Source organism: Scophthalmus maximus, chromosome 11 (assembly GCF_022379125.1).
Source record: "Scophthalmus maximus strain ysfricsl-2021 chromosome 11, ASM2237912v1, whole genome shotgun sequence".
In the NCBI taxonomy this organism is placed as follows: domain Eukaryota; kingdom Metazoa; phylum Chordata; class Actinopteri; order Pleuronectiformes; family Scophthalmidae; genus Scophthalmus; species Scophthalmus maximus.
The window spans coordinates 6441639-6463763 of NC_061525.1; the positions used below are offsets into that span (position 1 = coordinate 6441639).

General features: G+C 47.8%; 4 protein-coding genes across 5 annotated transcripts; 3 read left to right on the forward strand and 1 right to left on the reverse strand.

Moving 5' to 3' along the window:
• Nucleotides 1-22: 22 nt before the first annotated feature.
• ehd2b (EH-domain containing 2b) lies at nucleotides 23-6520 on the forward strand. 2 transcript variants are annotated; one of them, XM_035621756.2, is made up of 8 exons: nucleotides 23-510; nucleotides 587-627; nucleotides 1679-2151; nucleotides 2275-2451; nucleotides 3438-3553; nucleotides 4305-4717; nucleotides 4838-5002; nucleotides 5151-6520. In XM_035621756.2, exons 3-8 carry the CDS (start codon nucleotides 1931-1933, stop codon nucleotides 5697-5699), a joined length of 1641 nt encoding a protein of 546 aa, XP_035477649.1. In that variant the 5' UTR covers nucleotides 23-510; nucleotides 587-627; nucleotides 1679-1930; the 3' UTR covers nucleotides 5700-6520. The 2 variants fall into 2 exon arrangements, with proteins under 2 accessions (XP_035477649.1, XP_035477651.1); XM_035621758.2 differs by having other exon boundaries at nucleotides 43-510; nucleotides 3438-3535.
• A 2143-nt stretch (nucleotides 6521-8663) lies between these two features.
• nup88 (nucleoporin 88) lies at nucleotides 8664-11179 on the reverse strand. The gene has a single exon (XM_035622932.2). It carries the CDS (start codon nucleotides 11171-11173, stop codon nucleotides 9014-9016), a length of 2160 nt encoding a protein of 719 aa, XP_035478825.1. The 5' UTR covers nucleotides 11174-11179; the 3' UTR covers nucleotides 8664-9013.
• psmd8 (proteasome 26S subunit, non-ATPase 8) lies at nucleotides 11126-14583 on the forward strand. The gene is made up of 7 exons (XM_035622934.2): nucleotides 11126-11392; nucleotides 11973-12045; nucleotides 12135-12237; nucleotides 12332-12497; nucleotides 13034-13134; nucleotides 13438-13549; nucleotides 13743-14583. Exons 1-7 carry the CDS (start codon nucleotides 11126-11128, stop codon nucleotides 13878-13880), a joined length of 960 nt encoding a protein of 319 aa, XP_035478827.2. The 3' UTR covers nucleotides 13881-14583.
• Nucleotides 14584-16134: 1551 nt separating this feature from the next.
• spred3 (sprouty related EVH1 domain containing 3) lies at nucleotides 16135-20482 on the forward strand. The gene is made up of 6 exons (XM_035622921.2): nucleotides 16135-16431; nucleotides 18253-18418; nucleotides 18582-18750; nucleotides 18858-18919; nucleotides 19037-19195; nucleotides 19487-20482. The coding sequence occupies exons 1-6, from the start codon at nucleotides 16421-16423 to the stop codon at nucleotides 20480-20482; spliced, it is 1563 nt and encodes a 520-aa protein (XP_035478814.2). The 5' UTR covers nucleotides 16135-16420.
• Nucleotides 20483-22125: the final 1643 nt, after the last annotated feature.

Here is a 22125-nt window from a genome sequence, read left to right on the forward strand (position 1 = left end):
GTCTTGTGTGAAAGAAAGGGGGAAAAAAAAGACTCCACCCAAATTATTTATCCTCGTGCCCCCTCCTCCAGCGCCACACCCTCTGACCACAGCTCAGCTCATCCCTGCCCCGAGCAGAGTGTTAGTGCTGCCCACAGTGTTGCCAGGCATCCCTGCAAGAGGAGGTGCGTTCAGCGAAGAGAAGTGAGCCTCAGTGTGGTGTGTCTGTGTATGTGTGTCTGCCTTGTGAGCTTTCAGCAAGCAGAGTTAAGGATCCCTGCCAGATCCGGAGTTCATCTGAAATACATTAAACCCTGGAGAAGGACCTATCCTCTGTAATCGCGCTGAATTGACGCTCCACCGAGGGTTCCCATTTGCTGCTGGAGGTACACCCATACAAGTAGCTGCAGCCCCTCCAGGAGACTGACTGTTTTTGTCTCAAGTCAAAATATTTTCCAGTGCTCCAGAGGGCGAGAGCGAGGGAGATCTGGTTGCTCGAAAAGGAGTCTGTGCCTTCTCCGAAGTAACTTGGTAAATACTCCTTTTCACACTGTAACATGGCTTCAACAGTCGGCTTGAATTTGAACTTTTACTCAAATATGTCCAGGTTGTGATGCAGCAGAGGACACCAAGCCCAGATGGTAATTGGTAAGTGTACAGATCATAGCTTAGTAGAAGAATGAATGGAATAGGTAACTGTACATTGTCAGTAGTATTTTTTGACCATGTTTCCCTTTTCTTCATTTAGATATTGAAGTATTACTCCTCTGATGCTTGTTGCTCCTTGCAGGCAACAATTATACATTTTCTTGTTCCAAGTCCAAAAACTGTGTTGCAATTGTGGTCGCACAAACCCACAAGGCATTTTTCCACCATCTTTTTAACTTGAGAAAGTGATCTCAGTTGAGCCTTAACCGAAACTTAAATTATGACGGGAAGCCTGAAAATCAGCTTTTACTCACACTGCTCCACTGGCACAGTACTTTTTTGTGTAATGGTGGGGCACATCACATTTTAATGTCTCTCGTTTAGATCCCCAGGGTTCGCCATTTTGACAAGAACCCTGTCCACACAGGTCTTGTGACATGTCAGTACTGCGTTGCCTCGTCTCCTCTGGGCAGATCTTCTTCTTTTTTTTAATCCCTGTTCAAATGGGCTTTTAAAGAGAGAAGCTCTTCATAGATGAGTTGCTGTCTGCTTATGCGTGACTTTGTGTCAGTCTGCTTCTAATAATGAGCTGCGCCTTTCATTCTTAATCCAGTGTTTCTCTTAATGTAGACTACAGTGGGGGAAAAAGGAGAGTGTAACTTCAAGGTGTTACATTGGGTTAAAATAGTTTTTCCAAGTTTAGACTACTTCTTAAGAGGTCTTTTCCTTTCACGAACAATTAAAGCCATGCAGAGGAACTGCAGGGGATGAAAGGAATGTCTTACTTATTTCACTGTAAAGAAATGAGCTGTGTCTGTGCGAATCCCCAAGCAGGGCTGGGTTTGCAAGTTTTCCAGCGTGAACACCAGTTTTTTCCAGGCATGCTCTGACAACGCTTGGCAGACTCCTGGTGGGCTGAAGCTTACTCCAGATTCCACATCCTCACCCGAGGTTGTGGCAGACTTTGATCACCAGGTACACGAACACAAAGAAACAGTGTTAATCTCAATTGGGTTAACCTCTACTTTCCGCCTTTCTCTTGTCATTCCAGGAAATAAAAGTTGTCAGTGTTGCCGCGGCTTTCAGAGGGGGAGATCCCGACTTCAAACGAAACAGCATCCCTGTCGTTCCCTTCGGCGCGTGAAGAGGAGGTTTCAAGGACAAGAGTGCAGCGGTCCCATAAATACAGGAAACACCTGAAGGTTTTCCAAGGCTCAGCCACAGGAAATACAGCTGCAGACAACAAACAACAACTCTGTCAGTGATTTTTGTAAGAGGCTCCCAATCTCATCAGTCAATCAGCATGTCACGCTGGGGGCGAAAAAATGTGAAAAAGGCGCCGGAGGTGATCCGCACTGTGACAGAAGGGCTCAAGTCCCTTTATCGGAAGAAGCTGCTGCCTCTGGAGCAGTACTACGGCTTCCATGATTTCCACTCTCCGAGTCTGGAGGATGCGGATTTCGATAACAAGCCCATGGTGCTGGTGGTGGGGCAGTACTCCACAGGGAAGACGACGTTCATCAAGTAAGACATGACCGCTCTGCATCAAACATACAAACTGGTGACCTGTGAGTGATTGCTACCTTTATTTAAGGGCCACTAGTGAAAAAAAATCAATAAATCACAAGCTATGTGTGTGACTGACAGGTATCTACTGGAGCAGGAGATTCCTGGGAGCAGGATCGGACCTGAACCCACCACTGACTGCTTCACGGCCATCATGCATGGGGAGGTGGAGGGAGTCATCCCTGGGAACGCCCTCATTGTGGACCCCAACAAGCCTTTCCGCAAACTCAACCCGTTTGGAAACACCTTCCTCAACAGGTGAGAGCGTGGATTTCATTCACAGTGTGTTGTGTCGTGATTCCACAAGATACACGTCAGCGTTAAATGAATAGAATCCAGGAGAGTGCCCGAACGGGGGAAGGAGAGATAACAGAAAGTTGTTCAGCTCTTTGGAATTTCAAGTCCATGTGCCAAATTTCAGAGCAGGGAGGCACTTGCCTTATTTGTGGAAAAACTGAGAAAGGGAGCGTTATCACCCGAGAGGATGATGGAAGCTAATGTACTCAGACAGGAACTGCAATGTACGCAAGTTCAAAGCCGAGGTCAGAGGCCTCCACAGCCCCTCGGGGCAAAGACAAACAAATGAAGTCACAGAACTTGTGAGGCTTTGGGAACCTCGCAGAGAAATCTTGACACTGAAGGTTCCTGTCCGGACTTCGGTGTATGTTTTTCCACCGTTGTGAAGTCACATGTCTACTCGAAACATGGACACGCAGGCCAGAAGTGACCGGGACACCCAGTGTGCCACCATTGGGTCTCCAACATGGAGCTCTGATGCCAGTTTTCCAGCGTTCCAGAGTTCCTCCGTCCCTGTGCTGGGTGTGTTTATGAACGTCACTCTGTTGCTGCCTTTGCTTTGACTTCCTGTCCTGGGAGCCGTTGGGCTCGTTAAGTTCATAAACTGCAGGAAGCGGCGTTGTTGTTCTAAGCCACACATCGTTAGCAGGACTTATTGTTTGATTCTGGCACTAGTGGTCATTTTCCTTCAGGAAGCCCAGAGCAATGAGAGGCCTACTTGCACACAATGGCCTGCAGAGGGAGGGGCGGGGAGTTCTGATGAGGGCAGCTTCCAATCTGCTCCTCAGATCACATTGGCCCCTTTGATAAGAGTTAACCATTTTGCACATGATTTAGATCATTTCCATCCACGCCGACGGTCTTCCGAACATGAACAACCCTACGTGTACTTGTGTCTCATCATCTTTCATGTGAGTTTTTCTCTTGTCTACCAATGAAAATATCAGATTCCAGTGTGCCCAGATTCCCAACCAGGTCCTGGAGAGCATTAGCATTATTGACTCACCGGGGATCCTGTCCGGGGCCAAGCAGAGATTGAGCCGAGGTGAGCGAAATAGCAAAGGTGAGGAAAGGGCATGGGGGGGCGTCCTGCGGAGACGCACATCCTCGAAAACGTCGTCTCACAAACTCATATCCTTGGCACGCCTTGGCTAACTCCTGAGACTAGTTCGTTCTGTCACAATAACACTTGGCAGCGGGGCAAGAAAGCTTCTCAGCAGTGCACTGAGCAGCCATAAAAATCATAATCAAGAACAGAGACGGTATTGACAAAAATCCTGTCAGCACATCAGGAGGAATGTACAGCTATAACTAGAAAATGACTATCATCATCATCATCGTCATCTCACTGTAGTTTCTACATGTTTCTGTTCATCCACGCCTCAAGTAACCCACTGTTCCAGTCAATCTGCATGAGCAACTAACAAGTTTAAATGGTGAGTGCATCCACATAATGAAAAAAAGCACATTTCCTCACTTAACACTGCTGGTATCAGCCATGCAGATAGTTTGGGGTGTTATCTGATGATCTTGAAGAGGAAATCACACAAAAAGTGGTTTTGTTAGACTGGCATTTTAGATTTGGATGAAAAAAGTTTTTTTACACTGGTATCTTACATGAAGTGAGGTCTTGGTGTCTGAGTGTGCAGCTCTACTGGGTTCAACCCACACAGAGAAAAGGTGTGAAAGGTTTGTGTCTGTGTCGCCCTCCTATGCCCTCTCCTGCCCCACTCCTGTTTTTGTTTTGTTTTACGACATGAATTCAGATTTTCCTTTTGATATCGTTAATATTCCTTTTTTACACATTCAAACAGGCTATGACTTCCCAGCTGTGCTGCGCTGGTTTGCGGAACGCGTGGACCGCATCATCCTGCTGTTCGATGCCCACAAACTGGAGATATCTGATGAGTTCGCCGAGGCCATCGGCGCCCTGAAGGGCAACGAGGACAAGCTGCGCGTGGTGCTCAACAAGGCCGACATGGTGGGCACCCAGCAGCTGATGCGGGTGTACGGTGCGCTCATGTGGTCCCTGGGGAAGGTGTTCGGCACCCCGGAGGTCCTGCGCGTCTACATTGGCTCCTTCTGGTCCGAGCCGCTGATGGTCACAGACAACCGTAAGCTGTTTGAGCTGGAGGAGGAGGATCTGTTCGCCGACATCCAAAACCTTCCTCGCAACGCGGCTTTGCGCAAGCTCAACGACCTGGTCAAGAGGGCGCGTCTGGTTCGGGTGTGTGACTCTGCGTGCATGTGTCCGTTGAGTGATTATTGACATTGTTGTACTCTGTCTGTGTCAGAAGGGTTAAAAGCTTGGTGGGAGAAACATGTGCTATGCTTTTCCCAATTCCAGGTCCACGCCCACATCATCAGCTATCTGAAGCAGGAGATGCCTTCTGTCTTCAGAAAGGACTATAAAAAGAAGAATCTGATCTACCAGCTGCCAGTTATTTTCTCAAAGATCCAGCTGCAGCACAACATTTCTGCTGGAGACTTCCCAGACTGTGCCAAGATGCAGGTTAGTCTGCGTCCTTGTGGTTTTCACTACTGGGTACATCTGGGAGGCAAATGTGCAAAGCCCTCTCTTTAATTACTCCATAACATCCCATTTAGTTCAAAATACAACGCTTACACGTTTTTGGTAATGTTCTTCTTTTTCTTTTAAGGAGCAACTGAATGTTCATGATTTCACCAAATTCAAAACCTTGAAGCCGAATCTGATGGCCGCCTTGGACGAGTTGCTCTCCGCCGACATCGCCACACTGATGCCCCTCCTGCGCCAGGAGGAGCTGGAAGCAGGTGACCAACTGGGCGTGCAGGGCGGAGCCTTCGTGGGGACCCGTGGCGGGCCGTTCGGCGAGGGCGACCCCTTCGCTGAGCACAACGGCGAGAACTGTGAGGAGGAGGACGACTGGGTGGTGACCAAAGACAAGCCCAAATACGATGAGATCTTCTATAACCTCGCTCCAGACGAGGGGAAACTGAGTGGCCACAAGGCAAAGGACTGGATGGTGAGCTCCCGCCTGCCCAACTCGGTGCTGGGTCGCATCTGGAAGCTGTCGGATGTTGACCGGGATGGCATGCTGGATGACGAAGAATTTGCCCTGGCCAGCCACCTGATTGAGGTCAAGCTGGAGGGCCATGGTCTACCCCCTGAGCTCCCCAGCCGTCTGGTCCCACCCTCCAAACGCAGGCAGAAGGGTTCTGATGCATAGACATGTCATGAAGCCCCCGGAGCTGAAAGGGACTGATGTCCATCGGCCACCACACTTCTGCTACTGTTCGTATTTGCTCTTGTTTTCCCCCAGACCCATGTCCAAATTCGTTCAACTTTCCCTCCGAGACTGATTGCGTCTTGTACAATGGAACATACTGTATTTAACTGTAACTCTTACATTTTAGACTATAACAAGGGCTTACCGCAAAAACAAAAAATAAGACTGTGTATCAAGAAGTCACTCGGGTCTGGTTGCTTCTTCCCTTTGGCTCCTGAAAGTTTGCTTCTTTTATCATGAACTTTTAAAAGATATATCTACTTATGTGTGCTGAGCAGCAGAAAAATAAAGGCTGGCGCCCTCTAAGCGCGCAGTATTCGACATATATTTCACAGAATACCAAAACAACTGTATTAAAAACCTTTTAGACTGGAGTGGCACAGTCTGGTCTTGGTGACAATTTGTAGGATTGAGCCACTTTCAGATCTGCTCATTCCAGTGAGGGTTTCATCTACAAATACATTTACTACATTTATTTTGTTCACGTGATTTGTTTATACTTTTTTCAACTCAAACTGGCAGCACAGATCTAATAACCCCCGAATGCGTTTCACCTTGATGCTTTACATGCCACAGTTTTGTGCATACTTTACATATTATTTTTGTAACTGTTGCAGTTGTTTTGTATGTGCAGGAGCGACACCTCAGTTCGAAAACATTACACGCTGAATGATTGATATATTACTGACTACTGTACACAGCTCCACCAAATGTTCTTATGTTAACTAGTATTGTAATCAAATAAAAAAAACCTGACTGTGTCCTGTCCCTCTTGTCTCTTTTGTAAGTAAAAGCTTAAAAGGGGGGGGGGGGGGGTAGTGATTCTAAATGTCTAAAATTATACCTAAAGTTCAATGTACAGAAATAATAGTTGGGCGCGTTTAATTAAGCTTTTAGAACAAGATTTTCTTTCCAGTTAAGCTCAGTTGGTCTCTCCGTTACAGATAAACAGTGACTCACTCTCTCCCCTGCCAAGTCCCCATACCACCATTTTCCGAGCCTCTCTCCCCTCTCATTCCCAACATCTGAAGCCTTTTTTTCTCTGCCTCTTTTTTTCTCTGCCTCTCGTTCGAACTCAAACACGCAGTCCCTTCTTCATCATCGCTGGTTAGTTCTACATTCTCACTCTCACTAGCCTGCCTGTGCGTCTGATGTTTGGCCTCGTCCTGTGTAAACTATGTGGTATTGAGCACAAGTATGTGTCCCGTGTAGAGATGCGTGCGCTTCACACGGGGCTTCCAGGATTTGCAAAGAGAAGGGGTGGCCTCCACTCCTCCTTGTTCCACTCCTCCATGGAAAGAAACACAAATGAGAAACAGAGGCAAACCAGCTCTTTCCTCTCTCTCTGGCTTACAGTGACTCACATGTGAAGAATGTGGTGGGCTGGACCAAGAGTTATTAATATCTCCTTTTACCAAGGGTCTGCTAAGGTTCTTCAGGCTCATGCACATGGATCTAAACACTGTACCTTTATGAAAGACTTTAACAACATCCCCCTATTTGGAGTGTGTTGCTGTGCTACAACTGCACTACACCACACCCTCTTCTGTGTATGTGTGTGAGAGAGAGAGAGAAAGTGGGAGGTCATATGTGGGGGGGAAGTCAAGTATGGGGACAAGAAACACTGTAGGCAGTCGAAATGTTTGTATGGAAATGTAGTTTCTTGTCTCACGCGTGTGCAGGCTTCATGTATATTTTCCAAGTCATTTGCCATCAACGTCCCGCGCCATTTTAGAGGGCAGAATAAAAAAAATCCCCACAGCAGTTTGAACAATGCCTGGCTGTTACATAATTAGACCATGCTGAGTCATAAACCATCTCAAACATTTGTTGCCCACATGTCAAGCTGTACAGGGCCGCCACAGTGAGGGTGAACGTGCAGAGGACCCCCCCCCCCCACACACTGATGACAGACATCCCCCAACAATGAAGCTAAGTCAACTAAAAACCGGGGGTCTCCGCGTTACGTCACTCGGGGCTCACATTGGGGAATCCTCACCAGCAAAGCTGCTGTGGAATAATAACTGGAGCCTGGAGGTCATCAGCCCTGGAGAGGGGTGACATCTGGTGGATACAGGACTGTTGGCAGCCGCACACTGAAACTGTACAATACGGTGTCCATCTGTAGATGGCAGACCGGAGGCATGCAGCTGCGTGCATTGAAGGACGCGTTCAAGTCCATACATGAGTACATTCTGTTAGTATTTTATAAAGTAAACTCAGTGCAGGCACTGCAGAGTATGGCAGCCCGGCAGAGCAGCTCCTTCTCCCCTCTCCTGTGTATCGTTGGCATATTGCAAAAGCACAGAATAAAAATCTGTTGTATTTGTACATTATTAATGTATCTTCTTTTGGATTCTGTTTCTATGCTTATTTTATTCTTACCAAGTCTCACCTTGTGTTATGACAGATAAAATGTACCTTCATTATCTCCTCTAATGCAATAAACCATTTTAGAGAGGTGTTGATTTGACTGTATCATAATAGCGTAGTGCTACTGAGTTGCATTATACAGGTGTTTAATATTTAGTCTACCCTCATTGATGAGCTGGATAAAATAATAGCACAACCACAAACTGCGGCCCCCAAAATGACCATAAAGTTGAACCAACATTAATTTAAATCAATAACAGGATTTCATGCAGGGTTCTTGTATTAGACTGTATTATTGTTAGCTAGGAGGACCTGATGAACTGAGTATATGTGGAAAGTGACTGGTTGCTGTAATTGTTCCTCCCATCTGTCCGGTCCATGAAGTCATCACAGACTTGGGTGAAAATCCAAACACCTAAAATGTTATTTTAGAATATTTATGTCAATCTATTATTTAATTCCCATGTCAGTTTTCTCATGAAAGATCTTATACAATAGTAAACGGTTGATGTTTGTCTCCAGTGAGTAAAGTCAGTTTAAGACAACTTTATTATTTATCCAAAAGGTCACCAAATCATGTTGAAAATATGTCAGTAAGCTTAGCTCAAAATATTCCAAATGTCACCTGCCTGTACAAGGACTCAAACCTGAACATTTGGAAACATTGACATGTTTGATATTGACAGTAAAAAGGTTGTATTTCAATTGAGAAAAAAACATATAGCAACAAAAGCTGAAGTTATAAAGTTATGTGTACATGAAGTATCTATCAAACAGAGCACGGATCTCATCAGAATGGCAGATTTAATAACTGGACTGCATCAACTCAACAGAACATTCAAAACATTTCCCCGTTTGTTTCTTGGTGATGGCCGCGGTGCTCAGAAGCTGAAGTGGTTTTTGATGTCTTTTATCTGCTTCATCATGTCACCGATCTGCTGCCCCTGCTCTCGGAGCACGTCCTGGACCACCTTCTTCTGCTGGGCGTTGAGTGAGACAGGTTTCCTGGCGGCAGACGCGTCCTTGTCCACCTGCTTCTTCTGGTACTCCATCATCAAGTTCACCTGCTTGATGGAGTTGTCCAGGTGCTTCAGTTGATCGCTGATGGTCTGCAGCTCCTTCTTCATTTCCTTCTCACTGTTTGACAGTATGGGCAGTTGGCTCTGCAGACTGCCCAGCACTTTTTTCACCCTGTTCATAATGGTTTCCTGGCGATACTTTGCGTCCTCGTATTTATCAGCCAACCTCTCTGCTGCCTCTCTCAGAGTCTTCCGCTCCTCCCGGCACGAGGCCAGCTCTTCCAGCTGCTTGTTCTTCTGGCCCGTCAGGAGTTTGACTCTTCTCTGCATCTCCTCGCGGGCCATGTCCTGCTTGAGGATGTACTCCTCGCGGAAGACCTGCGTGGCTCTGCTGAGGAGCTGCAGACACTCTGGTGGGGGCGGTGACGTGTCCTTGTCCCCGGCCCTAAGTACAAGAGGGTTGGTGGAGCTGCGCGCCAGGATGTTGCGGATGTGCTGCTCGAAGGAGTCATTGGCCAGCCCGCGCAGTGGGGAGCTCACAGAGCCCGGGCCTGGGTGGGAACAGAGCAGGGGGGGCGAGGGGGGGCGAATGGAGCTCAGCAGGGGCAACAGGATGCACTCGTAGGTGCTGGTGATGCAGATCATGGTGGCGCCCAGGGACAGGTCGGACACGATCAAAAAGCCACGCACCGGAGCCGACCGACTGGTCAGGAGTGGCCGGGTACAAAGAATGTGCTCAACGATGCAGCGCTTCTCGGCAGCCAGCTCCTGGAGACTGTCCTTATCCTCCTCGTTGGACTGGAGGAACTTCTGCAGCTTGTTGACCCAGACGAGCCCCACGCTGTGCACCCCTGCCTCGTGGGTGCAGTGGTACCTGTGCTGACACAGGGGGTCTCTGTGCAGTCGGATGGGGCAGGTGAAGTCGAACTCCTGGGGCTCCTCGTCCTCCCCCGTGGCCACCTTGAGGGTGAGCTCGAGCTCCACGCACTCAAAAACGTAGAGAGCCGGCACCGCCTCCGCGCCCCGGATCCACTTCTCCACCGCCCGCGTCTCCTCCTCCTCCTCGGGCTCCAGCACCACGCAGTGATACAGCGTGCCCGTTTCCGTGGCGATGACCAGGATGCTGGGCACGCATGGCAGGCAGAGGATGGCGCAGGCGTCGTAACCATAGTTATCCTCCGCCGCCGGATACATGGGGAGCGGGCCGACAGGTTTGCTCAGGCTCATGCCGTTCCCCTGGCTCGTGTAGCTCACATAGGTCTCCCCGTTTTCGTAGAGGATGTACAGGGGGTAGAGCTGCTGGTCTCTGGGGCGCTGAGCTGCCAGCTGCCGAGGAGGGGACGACACCGGGCCGAAGTCGAACGCCACCGCTATCTCGCCCAGCGACGCTGCGTAGGAGCAGACCGGAGGGTGGGCGCCGCTGTCGTCTTCCGGCTGCGACACGGGCAACACTTTGCTCGGCGTCTGGGGCGACTTCAGGCCGTAGAACCTGATGGTGTTGTCGGAGGTGAGGAGCGCCAGGTGGGGCTCGTCCGTCTCGCTCGGGTACCACGCCGCCTGCCGCAGGCTCACCGACTGCGAGCTGGTGAAGAAGCGCTCCGCCACCGGGAGGGTCTTGCAGTTGACCTCGCTCCGTCCGCCCTCGAACTCGGACCTCTTGCCCCAGCGCTGAGGCAGCTCCAGCACAGAGACGCCCCGCTGGCCGACGAGCGCGACGTGGTGCTGCGTGGGACTCAGCAGCACCTGGCACACCTCGAAGAGAGGCGGGTTGATGCACAGCAGCGTCTGACAGTTCCCGCTGCCGCGACTCTCGTCCGAGTTCAGCTGTCTCAGGTTGGCCGTGTAAAACAAGCGGTCTGCGTCGTCCCACACGAAGAAGTCCCCGCCCAAGCAAAACGTGAGATTCTTGGCGATCCCCGCTTCATTTCTGTTGCTTTCGGACTCCGACTTCTCTCTTATTCTTCTGAAAATGGTATGGTTTGGCAAGTCGTTCACCCAGCGCTCCGCGCCGAAAGCCGCCATTTTGATCTGCCGTCTGTCGCGGGGGGGGGAAACACACCATGGCAACACGAGTGTTTTTACGACAGTCATTTAACGTATTACGGTGGCCGGTGTCGTACATTTTGCAGAATCACCATGGCGTTGAAAGAGACTGCGGGGCTCTACGAAACACTCAAAGGAGAGTGGAACAAGAAGAACCCAAACCTGAGTAAATGCGGAGAACTTCTGAGCAAACTGAAGGTGACGTCTCACATCGATTCACCTGCTTTTGAGCTCACGGGTCGAACCAGGAACACGGCGTGTTTACGAAGCGTTCGCGCTGTTAGCAAACGTAGCTAAGCTAAGCTAGCAAGGCTAGCGCTGTGTGTGGTTTTCTGTATTGTAAACGTCTGATTCCCACTTTGATAGTTTCAGAAAAGTAACATTGGGCAGTAACAGCGTCTGGGCAGTAACGCAATTTGATATTTCTAGGATTCTTTTTGTAATCACAGTCAGTGTAAGTGTAATCATCACAGTCTCTGTTGCTAACGTAATGAGGCTAATTCCTTATCCAGCTGGTTTTGACCTGGAACTGACATCCTAAATTATATTTAGGGTACACTCGGGTATTATGTCATTTCGCATGGCATCTCTCACACGGGAAGAAATGAGAGATACAAGTAATAACAGACAAATGGAAGCAGTAGTGAACAAATAAAGCAAAGTCTGTGTGTGTGTGAGAGTGAGTGAGTGAGTGGCTGTTCCTGTGCTCTGTATCTCAAATGGCACATTAGTCTTGAATGTTGTCAGGTAAAAATGATGCCAAATCTCCTTTTTACAGGTTTCATTACTGGGGCTGAACTTTTTACCGACCAGTGGGTCTGTACTCACCAAACAGCAGCTCATTTTAGCCCGTGAGTACAGTTGTCAAATCAAGCATGCAGACCATATTCATATTAATCATGGATCAGTAGTTAATGCAGATTGTGTGTCTGTGTTTCAGGAGATGTCCTTGAAATTGGAGCCTTGTGGAGCATCCTGAAGAAGGACATCCCGTCTTTTGAGAGATACATGGCCCAGCTGAAATGTTACTACTTTGATTACAAGTAATGTCGCCTTTTCATTTTTTGTGTATCGAGGGAATTTCGTGACATGTCACTCACTTGTTAAGTTCCTCTGTCTCTGTCTTTTGTCACTAAGAGAGGAGCTGCCTGAAGCTGCCTACATGCACCAGTTGCTTGGACTGAACCTGCTCTTCCTGCTCTCGCAGAACCGCGTGTCCGAGTTCCACACAGAACTTGAGAGACTGAGTGCGCGAGATATTCAGACCAACATCTACATCAAACACCCAGTCTCCTTAGAGCAGGTACTGCAGTTTATCCTTTTGTCAATGCACACATTTAGGGGTTTATATTGTGCTTTTATTCTTCATTTTACTACTATCAATTCTAAGATGTTAAAATTCTTGTGACCAAGTGCATTAAATTACTTCACTTGTTCCGTCAAACTAAACTCCTTCAGATAATCATATTCACTGTATATGTCATTGTCTACTGAACTTTGTATTTCTTTTACCGTTTTCTTACTACAACACGATTCATTGGTCCATATTTACTTCTGGATGGGGAGATTCTCTTCTGTTCATCACATTGCAAAAGGAATCGTGAAATCCTGAAAGTCAGGTCATAGACAATTAACAGTGGTCACCAAGATTTATTTCAGTTTTTTTGATGCCTAGATGTGCTGTCTGATATGTTGTGCTCACAAACAATGAAATCTGAGGTTCAAATGACTAATCAATTGGCACAGATTGATCAAAAATATTCCCACTAACACCATGTCCATAATAATCTGTATGTTCATGCCATTTTAATGTTTTATATCCTCTCCCGGCTATTTCAGTACTTGATGGAGGGAAACTACAACAAGGTTTTTCTTGCCAAAGGCAACATTCCTGCTGAGAGCTACACATTTTTTATAGATATTCTGCTTGATACAATTCGGTAAGGATCAATAAGGCAACCATGCCTGCTTTTATTTCTACACTTGTTTCTTTGATGGCGTCTTTTCCATACACTTTATACGTTTTCCGTGTGAAAATAACCCTTGTTTGCTCATCATATATTGCGTTTCATGTCCCAATGCAGCTTTTGTTTTTAAAACTTTGCTAATGTAATACCATGGCCGTAGAAATAGTGATGTATGATTGGTTAGCAAAAGTTTACAAAAAACAAAATTATCTTTTAATCACATTTATTGTCTTTTAAAGGTTACTCAAGTTAAAACTGTGACTTTTTCAATTGCAGTGATGAGATCGCCGGTTGCATAGAGAAAGCATATGAGCAGATCCAGTTCGGTGAAGCCACACGTGTGCTTTTCTTCAGTTCCCCCAAAAAGATGACAGAGTATGCCAAGAAGGTATGTATAGTTCCCTTTTCATTAGGGACACAGACTTCAACGTTTGAATGACTGATTACTTATTGTTGACCTTCAGATTTAGATTAACAAGTTGCTCTTGTGATTTAATTTCTAAAACTGTAACAAAGTCTGCGTCTTGATTCTTGCCTACAGGGAGCTAAATTGTCCGTGCTTGTTGTTCTTTTCATTTCAGAGGGGATGGAGTCTGAGCCCAGATGGCTATTACTCGTTTACCAGTCAGCAGCAACGGACAGAAGAGGTGACCATTCCCTCAACTGAGCTGGCACAACAGGTCATCGAATATGCACGACAGCTGGAAATGATTGTGTAATCCGCCCCCAGGAACACAGTCCACCGTGTACAGACACACTCAGACGCACACGACGCTGATCCAGTATACATCCAGTCGGCTCAAATGCAGTATCCCTCTGGGTTATGACTTCATTTATTGCCAGTGTGGTTGATTTGTTGTCCAAACCAATTGGCATTTTTTTTCCTGTATTCCTGTATTCCTATCTGCAGATCTTCTGCCGAGCAGTTTGCTGTCGTTTTGAAACATGGGGGAACAAAACTAAAAGTACCAAATCTGGTCCTGTTCAGCAGCATATCTACTTTTATTTAAAGACATTCAAGGGTTTAAATATTACATCTAATTACTTTGGTCAATATGCCACATGTCCAACATTAAAATTGATGTTGTCATGGGTCATTCCCAGCTAGTGACCAAAAAACAACTTCAAGTCAAGCTACATTTAAAGAACGTTCATTACAACCACCGCCCTGTGACTTTGCCTTTCAGTGTCACACAAAACAACCATCACAACTCAGCATATTTTTCTCGTTTAAACAAAGTTCAATTTCTCATTAGTTGAGCTCCCAGAAATGTATTACCCTTGCCTTGTATCCTAGCAACTGAAAGAATTGCCACTGAAGTTTGTGTTTTCTAAATGGTGATGCCTCCTCCCAGATGGTTTGTAATCCAGTTGATCTTACAATGGAAGTCTTTGTCTGCAATAAATGATTTCGAGAGTAAACTGCTTGAGTGACTGGTTCTTTTTTTTTTTTTTTTGATGCTCCAACTTTTCAAGGACTATTTTGATTGTCTCTTGAGATCCTCCTTACTCTTCTTGCATTTCCCTCCCTCAAATGTTGCAGTGGGGACCAAAGGAGGCTCACCCTTGTCTGAGTAATCATCAGCCCTGTGGACTCGGACAAAGATTTAATTTCCTGATTTTTAACTTATGGTGCAGAATACAGGAAGTACGAACAAAAGGACATAGGAGGAAGAACAACTTTTATTAATGGCTCCACATTTATAACTTTTTTTCTGGTATGTAGCTACTGTTTATTCGGTCTTATAAGTAGTTGGGGTTTCTTTGCGCACAGAGACAAAGGTGTACACGGCAGAGTTTTAATCGCAGTAGGTTTGACATGCGCAGTAGCCTAAAAATAAATAAATAAAGGGTTACCATCACAAGATGCATTTAAATCACGCAACAGGTGCTGGTCCGACACAAGTGGCACCCAAACCGAGAAGCAAATAACGAGCCGTGTGCCCACGACACATCACTGCAGGAGAATGACCGTACACTGGATGGATCACATGCTGTTTAGCGAGTTGCTGAAGTTTGATCCGTCACTTTACTGCACCTGTAGCGCGTCTACAGTCACTTCCTGTCACGAGTGTGACTGGCAATTCCTGACTTATTTCCATACTCGATGACCGAGGATCACGCAGCGTCTTCATTCCTTTCTTCGTGTCCGTTGTTGATTTATTTATTTAAAGCTACTTCCGGTGTCGTTTGAAACCCCTCCCCTTTCTTTTTTTAAAGTCAACGTTTAGAAAAGTAAAAGCGCTATTTTCACCACAAAACTATAAACAACAACAAACTATATTGTATACTATGCAGTGCGGTAACACGTCTGAGTACATTAGCCTATTAAAGGAATCTTTAAAAAAATGAGTAAAGTAACATAAAGAAACTTTATTCCACGTTGGTCGTTCCACCAATTAAACGGAACTTCCGGTGTCTTCGCGGGACGCCGCTGTCCGTGGTGCTGAAACCTCTGTCGTCGACAGGGACACCGTCGGAACAGATTGTCTCTGTACCCAGCTCATAATAGGAAACGACGTAATACACACTGTGAAAAATAATAATAATCATGTGGGAACATGACAATGAGCCAGGTTCTGCTTTAATAAAAAAAAGGAAAAATCCCCAAATTCCATTAAAGATTCAATGAATGTATTTTGCAGTTTTATTTTATATTTTACCTTTTTTAAGGAAAATATCAACCGGAGGTCATAAAGGGTTTATGCCGCTTTTTTCCACCCGCGTCCCTGCATATATGTATATATATGTATATATATATATCAGCAACTCCGTCTTAATGGGTCACAATCTGATCACATCGTTACACTGGCAGACCATATAGTCCACCTAAAGCCACGATGCTGTCAATGATTAGTGCGGATGTGTTGGCACAGGGCAGGTGGAGCGAGAGGGGGGATGAGCGAAGGGGTGATGTGGAGAGAGAGAGACTGGGGGGGGGGGGGGTGGAGGGAGGATGCTGCCAGCGGAAAATGGCTGCTGCAACCTCAAGCCTATCCTGATACACCGAAACGACATCAAGGTGGATAGAGAGGGAGAGAGAGAGAGAGAGTGAGAGAGAGAGAGAGAGGAGGAAGAGAGAGAAAGATTAGGAAAATGAGAGCAGATAGAGAGAGAATGTGAGCGAGTCTGTGAGTGTTTCCTGAAAGGAGGATAAAAAAGAGAGGGAGAGAGAGAGGGAGAGAGAGAGAGAGAGAGAGAGAGAGAGAGAGAGGAGACCCTGGGGTGGGCTGCTGCAAGCGGCGGGCAACACCGAGCCATGGAGGGCGAGTAAGTCCTTACATTTTCATTTTTAACATTGCAGATATAATATTGAGCCGTCCGCCAAAGCAGGGATAGGACAGAACGCCATGCAGCGCCATCATCAATGTTACACCAAGCCAGCATCATGCACCCTTATCACAGTCGGTGCTCTGTACAGTTTAGCAGGCTGCCGAGAATAATAAAAAAAAACACCATTACGTATAGTCTTGTACCAGCAGCATACAGCCCATGTCCGAGATATCCATGCCAATGTGTGATAAATGCTAAGCCACCTACATGTGGACCTGCGCTTTTAAGACGTCTGGCACTACTGGTCTACTAACACGCACAGGATTCAAGATAACGTGTGGAAGCTATAGATGCGAGAATTCAAAATGAAATGCGCGTGAAGCGGCTGGTGAAAAAAATAAATAATAATAACAATAACCAAAAAAAACAACAACAACAAAAAAAAAACCCCGACAGTCATGAAATCGGCGAGTGTGTAAAATGTATGGAGGGGAAATCAGGCGAAATATGGCGAGTTCGGGGCCAGCGTCGCGTCATTCAAGACATGGCTGCAGTCGAGCGAGGGAGGGATGGAAGCGGCGTGATTTTTATCAACGTGTCTCGGGGTTTCATTATGATTTTTTAAAGCCAAACTTTATGAATGAAATGTGATTTTTTTTCCTCCCTCTCTCGCTCTCCCTCATCCTCACCCCTCCTCTCCTCCTTCCCTTTCCTAATCGGCCCCCTCCCCCCATCTCTCGTTTCCTCTCCATCCTCTCACCCACTCGTTCCCTTTTTATTCTTCCCCACTTTCACCCCTTTTTTTTTATTTATTTATCCTCCGCACGCGATTGCGTTGTGTCGGGGCCTGATCACGTTCTCCGGCGAAACGTGTAAGGAGCAGTATGGTGCGATCCCCGTCTTTGACTCTGGCCCATTCATAAAAGAAATGAATAAAAAAAAAAGGCACATAACATGATATCGGGGTGTGTTAATGAGTGCGTGCAGCAGGGGCGGAAGGGAGAGAAGGAGCGTCTGGGGGTGAAAAGAAATAAGTGCAACAATTCAAATTCGGCCCTGATTTGAGGAACTAGCTGTGCACGCATTACATGCACATGTCGAACTGCGGCGCTGAATTATTCAGCCGCGATCGCCGAGGGCTGAGCCTATTTTTTTTTTTCTTTTGCAAGAATGCCGGGGGCCTCTGATGGCGAATGGGTGCGTTCATTGATACATCTAACTGGGAAACACTCATTCTTCCTCCCTCCTCCCATTTGGACATTTCCCCAAACACACACACAAACACACACGCACGCAGCGCTGGTTTTCTATTTCTCCATATACTTCCTTTATTCACATCAGCTGATCATCCCCTGCTTTAATGCTCACATGCTCCTTCACCGCAGCAGGACCTTATTCTCCATACGTGTCCACCGATTATCACGTGTCCATTGAAAGGAGATTTGAAGTCAGTTTTTACGGTCGACCATGGGTTATTATTGTTATTTTTTATTTAAAAACTGCCCATTACTGTTGCAGCATGATGCATTTGAGTTGTCATGTTGTTGCAGCGCCAGCACAGGCCGAGCTGCCACTTGTGTCTTTGTGTGAATGTCATCACGTGATCTTAGTTCAACAAAGCACAGTCATCACCCTGACATTTGCTCTTCTGCATTTCTTTTCTCTTTTTTTTTTTTGGTGTTGGCTGTGGAAGTTGAAGGTCTCTTCTTGCAACTGGAAGAACGTGTGCGTGTATTTTCTATATATGAATAGGCGCGTGCGTGTGTCATTGCGCGGTGTCTAACCGGGCCCCTCCGGCTCTCTTGGCCTCCCCGACAGTGTGCGTGTTCGCGCAGTGGTGATGACACGTGACGACTCCAGCGGCGGTTGGGTGCCCCTCGGAGGTGGCGGCCTCAGTCATGTGGTCATATGTAAGGGGCGGAGCCAGGACGGCAGGGGGCGGAGAGAATACGTCATACGCGGAGAACGCCTGCGAGACCGAGCGGTGAGTGTTGTGTCTGTCACTGGTGGTGGCCACGTTGTCCCTCAAGACCCCCCCCCCCCCCCCTAAAGAGTGTATAGATGCAGGCGGTGGGATGGGGATATTTCATATCTTGGCTGATGAACCAACTTCTCGTGTGGCCGGGGTTCGCTGTTTGTGTCTCTAGCCGGTGTTGGAGTTCACTGTGCAGAGGGGACTAGTGTACAACAAGGTGAACCCCATCTTCCATCACTGGCGAGTGGAGGATCGAAAGTTCGGCCTCACCTTCCAGAGTCCTGCCGACGCCATTTCCTTCGAGAAGGGGCTGCAGACGGTCATCGACAAGCTGGACCGAGGTACAGATGCTCCAGCCACATATTGGACCTGATTTCATTGGTTCGAATAAAGTTTTAGAAGGAAGTCCTGGAAGAAACCCTATGTCCTCTCTTCTTATTTCACCAAGGCTCCGACTCGCCCTCGTCCTCCACGCCGGAGGAGGCCGACACCGAGGATGATGGACAAGCTGTGAGTATCTGAGCAGTCACCACTGTCGAGAACATTAAGGCTTGTTTACACTTCCACTGGGCCCCAGTGCAGTTACTGGTGCTTTCGACTTCCCGGATGACATGCAGCCTCTGCCAGTCCCATACAGGAAGTGAGTCGTCATCCAACAGCAGAAAGGAGATGCTTCCCAAACCCATCACCATAGTGACGAGCGAGTCGTCGTCCACCTGCTTCGTGCGGCCAGAGGAGTTCAGCTTCGGGTCCGGCCATGCTGTCACCACGCAGACGCCTGCTCAGGTAGCACACGGCCCACTGCTCCACGTTTGTCACCTGTGGCTTCACTGCTCAATAAGACATGTTCACATAGAAAAACACACGTTTAACTATTTGGTATTTGTTTGTCTCTGTCTCTACCTCTAACTTCACACATGCAGCAAAGACATATGTATTCTGTATCAAGTAAAAGCAAAATGTCCTGCTGATGTCCCGAGGTCCCATATCCAGTTTTGGACCTCTTGAAAACCTGTGACTGCTGCCACAGTTCACATGGCCCCTGACCCACGCTGTAACCCTTTACCCTCTCCACAGATCCACACCAGGCCAGGGCATCTCTCACCACTGACGGCTGTGTTGAATCCCCCAGCGCCCCCGCCCCCGCCACCTGCTCCACCCTCGCCTACTGTGGGTCCCCCGGCCTCATCCCCTCTGTCCCCCCTCTCGCCTACCATTTCTCTCCTGGAAGAGGGAGACCTCCGCAGTGTGGACCCTTGCAAAGACCTGTGGGGTTCTAGGGGTTACGAGGACTACCGACGGGCAGGGGCCACCAGGACTATGGTCGGTGGGCTGACTGGGGGTGTGGTTGTCGGCGGCGGGGGGAGTGTGCAGGACAAGTCGGAGCTGTGCGTGGTTCGCTTTGAGAAGGAGCTGTCAGGAGTGGGGACGGCAGGCTGTGACGTGACCGTGAGCTTGGAAAGTAAAGCATCCCAGCGTCTGTCCTCGTCCTCACCTACCTGTGTGTCCATGCCCAATGCTGTGTCGGGCGTGTCCTCAGGTGCCGGCTCCCCCCAGGAGACGGGCAAGGGCTCGCCCTCTCCATGCTGCATCCACACCTCACTGGCCACGCCCCGGTCGCGGACTCGTAAGAGAGGAGGGGCCAGCAGCGGAAGCGACCCGGGGGTAATCTCCCCCGACGACGACAGCCCCTGTCCCCAGGGTTCATCGTCATGCTCCTCTCGCTGCGTGTACTGCCGCTCGGTTTTCAGCACTTCGGATAACGGGCGGGGCCGCTGCAGGGATGCCCCAGACCCGGCCCTGCACTGCCTGCGCCAGTGGACCTGTGTGTGGTGCGCAGAGAGTCTGCTCTACCACTGCATGTCGGACTCTGAGGGAGAGTTCTGGGAGCCTTGCTCGTGCGAAGACTCGTTGGGGGGCCACCCGCACCCCCTCTGCTGTGCCCGCTGGTTGGCCCTCCTGGCCTTGTCGCTCTTCGTGCCCTGCATGTGCTGCTACCTGCCTTTGCGCGCCTGCCTACGGTGTGGGGAGAGGTGTGGCTGCTGCGGGGGAAAGCACAAGGCGGTCCGATGAGGCCAGGCTCGGGGGGGTGGGAGGGGGTTCCCCGGACCATGGGGGGGTTTGGGTGTCGAGAGGAGAGAGCATCTGTGGGTGCACAGGAGGTGGAGCTTGGCAGGTGGAGCAGTGCTCTCAGTGGACCCAGACCCCTGACGTGGCCCTCCAAATCCCCACGGCCTCCCACTGCATTCCGCTCTTTCTCTTTTCAACCTGGGGCCTTCCTCACTGGTCCATGCCTGCTGGAGGTGCACTGCGCTCAGACCAGGCTCTGTGGGAGTCACTTGGAGCCTTCATAGTGGATTTACTGAGGGTCGGCTGATGAGTTAGCACTCAAGAGCCCTCTGTCGCAGGAAAAGTGGCAGAGGCAAAGATGATGTGTACACTGTTTTCAAATGTCCGTTTTTTTTTTTATTTAGAAAGAAAAACACAAAAAACAAAAGATGTTTATATATATGATTGTAATAATTTGAATTGGTATATTTTATGAAATGTAAAACATCGACAGAATCCCCCAGTGGCACACACTAAACACGTATTCACAAACAGTAGATTTGGGGGTTAGTTGTTTGTTACATGTTGGCCTGTTTATCAGTCAGATGAAGAGATATCACCCTTTACCTCGAATTTATTTTACCTCAGATGTTTCTCAAACCCTGGTCAAGAGGAGGAGGAGGAGGAGGAGGAGAGAGAGTTTGGGATAGAGTGAGCAAGAGTGAGTGCAGTCTTCAAAAGGAGTATTGGCATCTGAGATCACTAGTGCTGTCTTTTGGTGAGAGTCGTAGACCACTGTGGAGGAAAGGTTATCAAATGCAAAGGGACAATTATTGTTAAGGGAAGTTGCAATGACTACCACAAAGACTTAAAAGTCACGATATGATTCGTTGTGGTCCTTTGTAACCAAACACAAGATTATTTTTGTTTTCTGAAGAAAGAAGAAGAAAAAAAAATCACAAATGTGTGTCGAACCCTCAATACACATATGTTGTTCATGTGTCCTGTCCATGTATCTTCAGTATTAATCATGGAAAAAGAAATCACATCCAATCACTTGTTGAATCAGTCAAGGTGCTTACAACCGAGGCCTCTGAGCGATTCTACCTAACGTACACGACGAGCCGACAGTCCCATCCCCAAAGAGGAACGAAACAGGACTCCATGCTCACTAATCTGGAGGTTGTCTAGGCTTTGGAATGAGACGCCACCAAAAAAAAAGAAAAGAAAAGTGCAATCAATAATGTATTGACAGAGTATTTTTGTACTATTCGCTCACGTCAGGAAAAACGTAGAAACTAAAAAAGTGTTGGACATGTCACAGACGCGTGACATCGAAGTTTCCGCGCTGTAGACTGTTGACCCCGTGTTGAGAGAACAACTTGAGGAAAGGAGAAAGGTCTTTGTTAGGGAACAGTGGCAGATGTGTTTGCTGAATGTTGCTTTAAGTATGAAGTCTAAAAAAAAAAAAAAAGCTGCTATTTGAAGTCCTGCCCAAACCCTTTTCAAAACAGTCCCACTGCCTTTTAGCGGTCTATGAAGTGGCGTGGCAGAGTCAGAAACAATCCTTCAAATTCTTATGCCACCCAAGGTTCCGAGGATGCTTAATAGTATGTTTTTTGTAAGTTCACGAACTTTGAGTTGGACTTAAAGATAAATTCACCCCA

Coding starts and splice junctions, on each gene's coding strand:
- ehd2b (XM_035621756.2), top strand. CDS start 1,931: ATGTCACGCTGGGGGCGAAAAAATGTGAAAAAGGCGCCGGAGGTGATC. Junction 2,152..2,274: donor GGGAAGACGACGTTCATCAA/GTAAGACATGAC, acceptor TGTGACTGACAG/GTATCTACTGGAGCAGGAGA. Junction 3,554..4,304: donor AGGTGAGCGAAATAGCAAAG/GTGAGGAAAGGG, acceptor ACATTCAAACAG/GCTATGACTTCCCAGCTGTG.
- psmd8 (XM_035622934.2), top strand. CDS start 11,126: ATGGTTTGGCAAGTCGTTCACCCAGCGCTCCGCGCCGAAAGCCGCCAT. Junction 12,046..12,134: donor ACAGCAGCTCATTTTAGCCC/GTGAGTACAGTT, acceptor TCTGTGTTTCAG/GAGATGTCCTTGAAATTGGA. Junction 12,238..12,331: donor TGTTACTACTTTGATTACAA/GTAATGTCGCCT, acceptor TTTGTCACTAAG/AGAGGAGCTGCCTGAAGCTG.
- nup88 (XM_035622932.2), bottom strand. CDS start 11,173: ATGGCGGCTTTCGGCGCGGAGCGCTGGGTGAACGACTTGCCAAACCAT.
- spred3 (XM_035622921.2), top strand. Junction 18,751..18,857: donor CATCGACAAGCTGGACCGAG/GTACAGATGCTC, acceptor TATTTCACCAAG/GCTCCGACTCGCCCTCGTCC. Junction 18,920..19,036: donor CCGAGGATGATGGACAAGCT/GTGAGTATCTGA, acceptor AGCCTCTGCCAG/TCCCATACAGGAAGTGAGTC.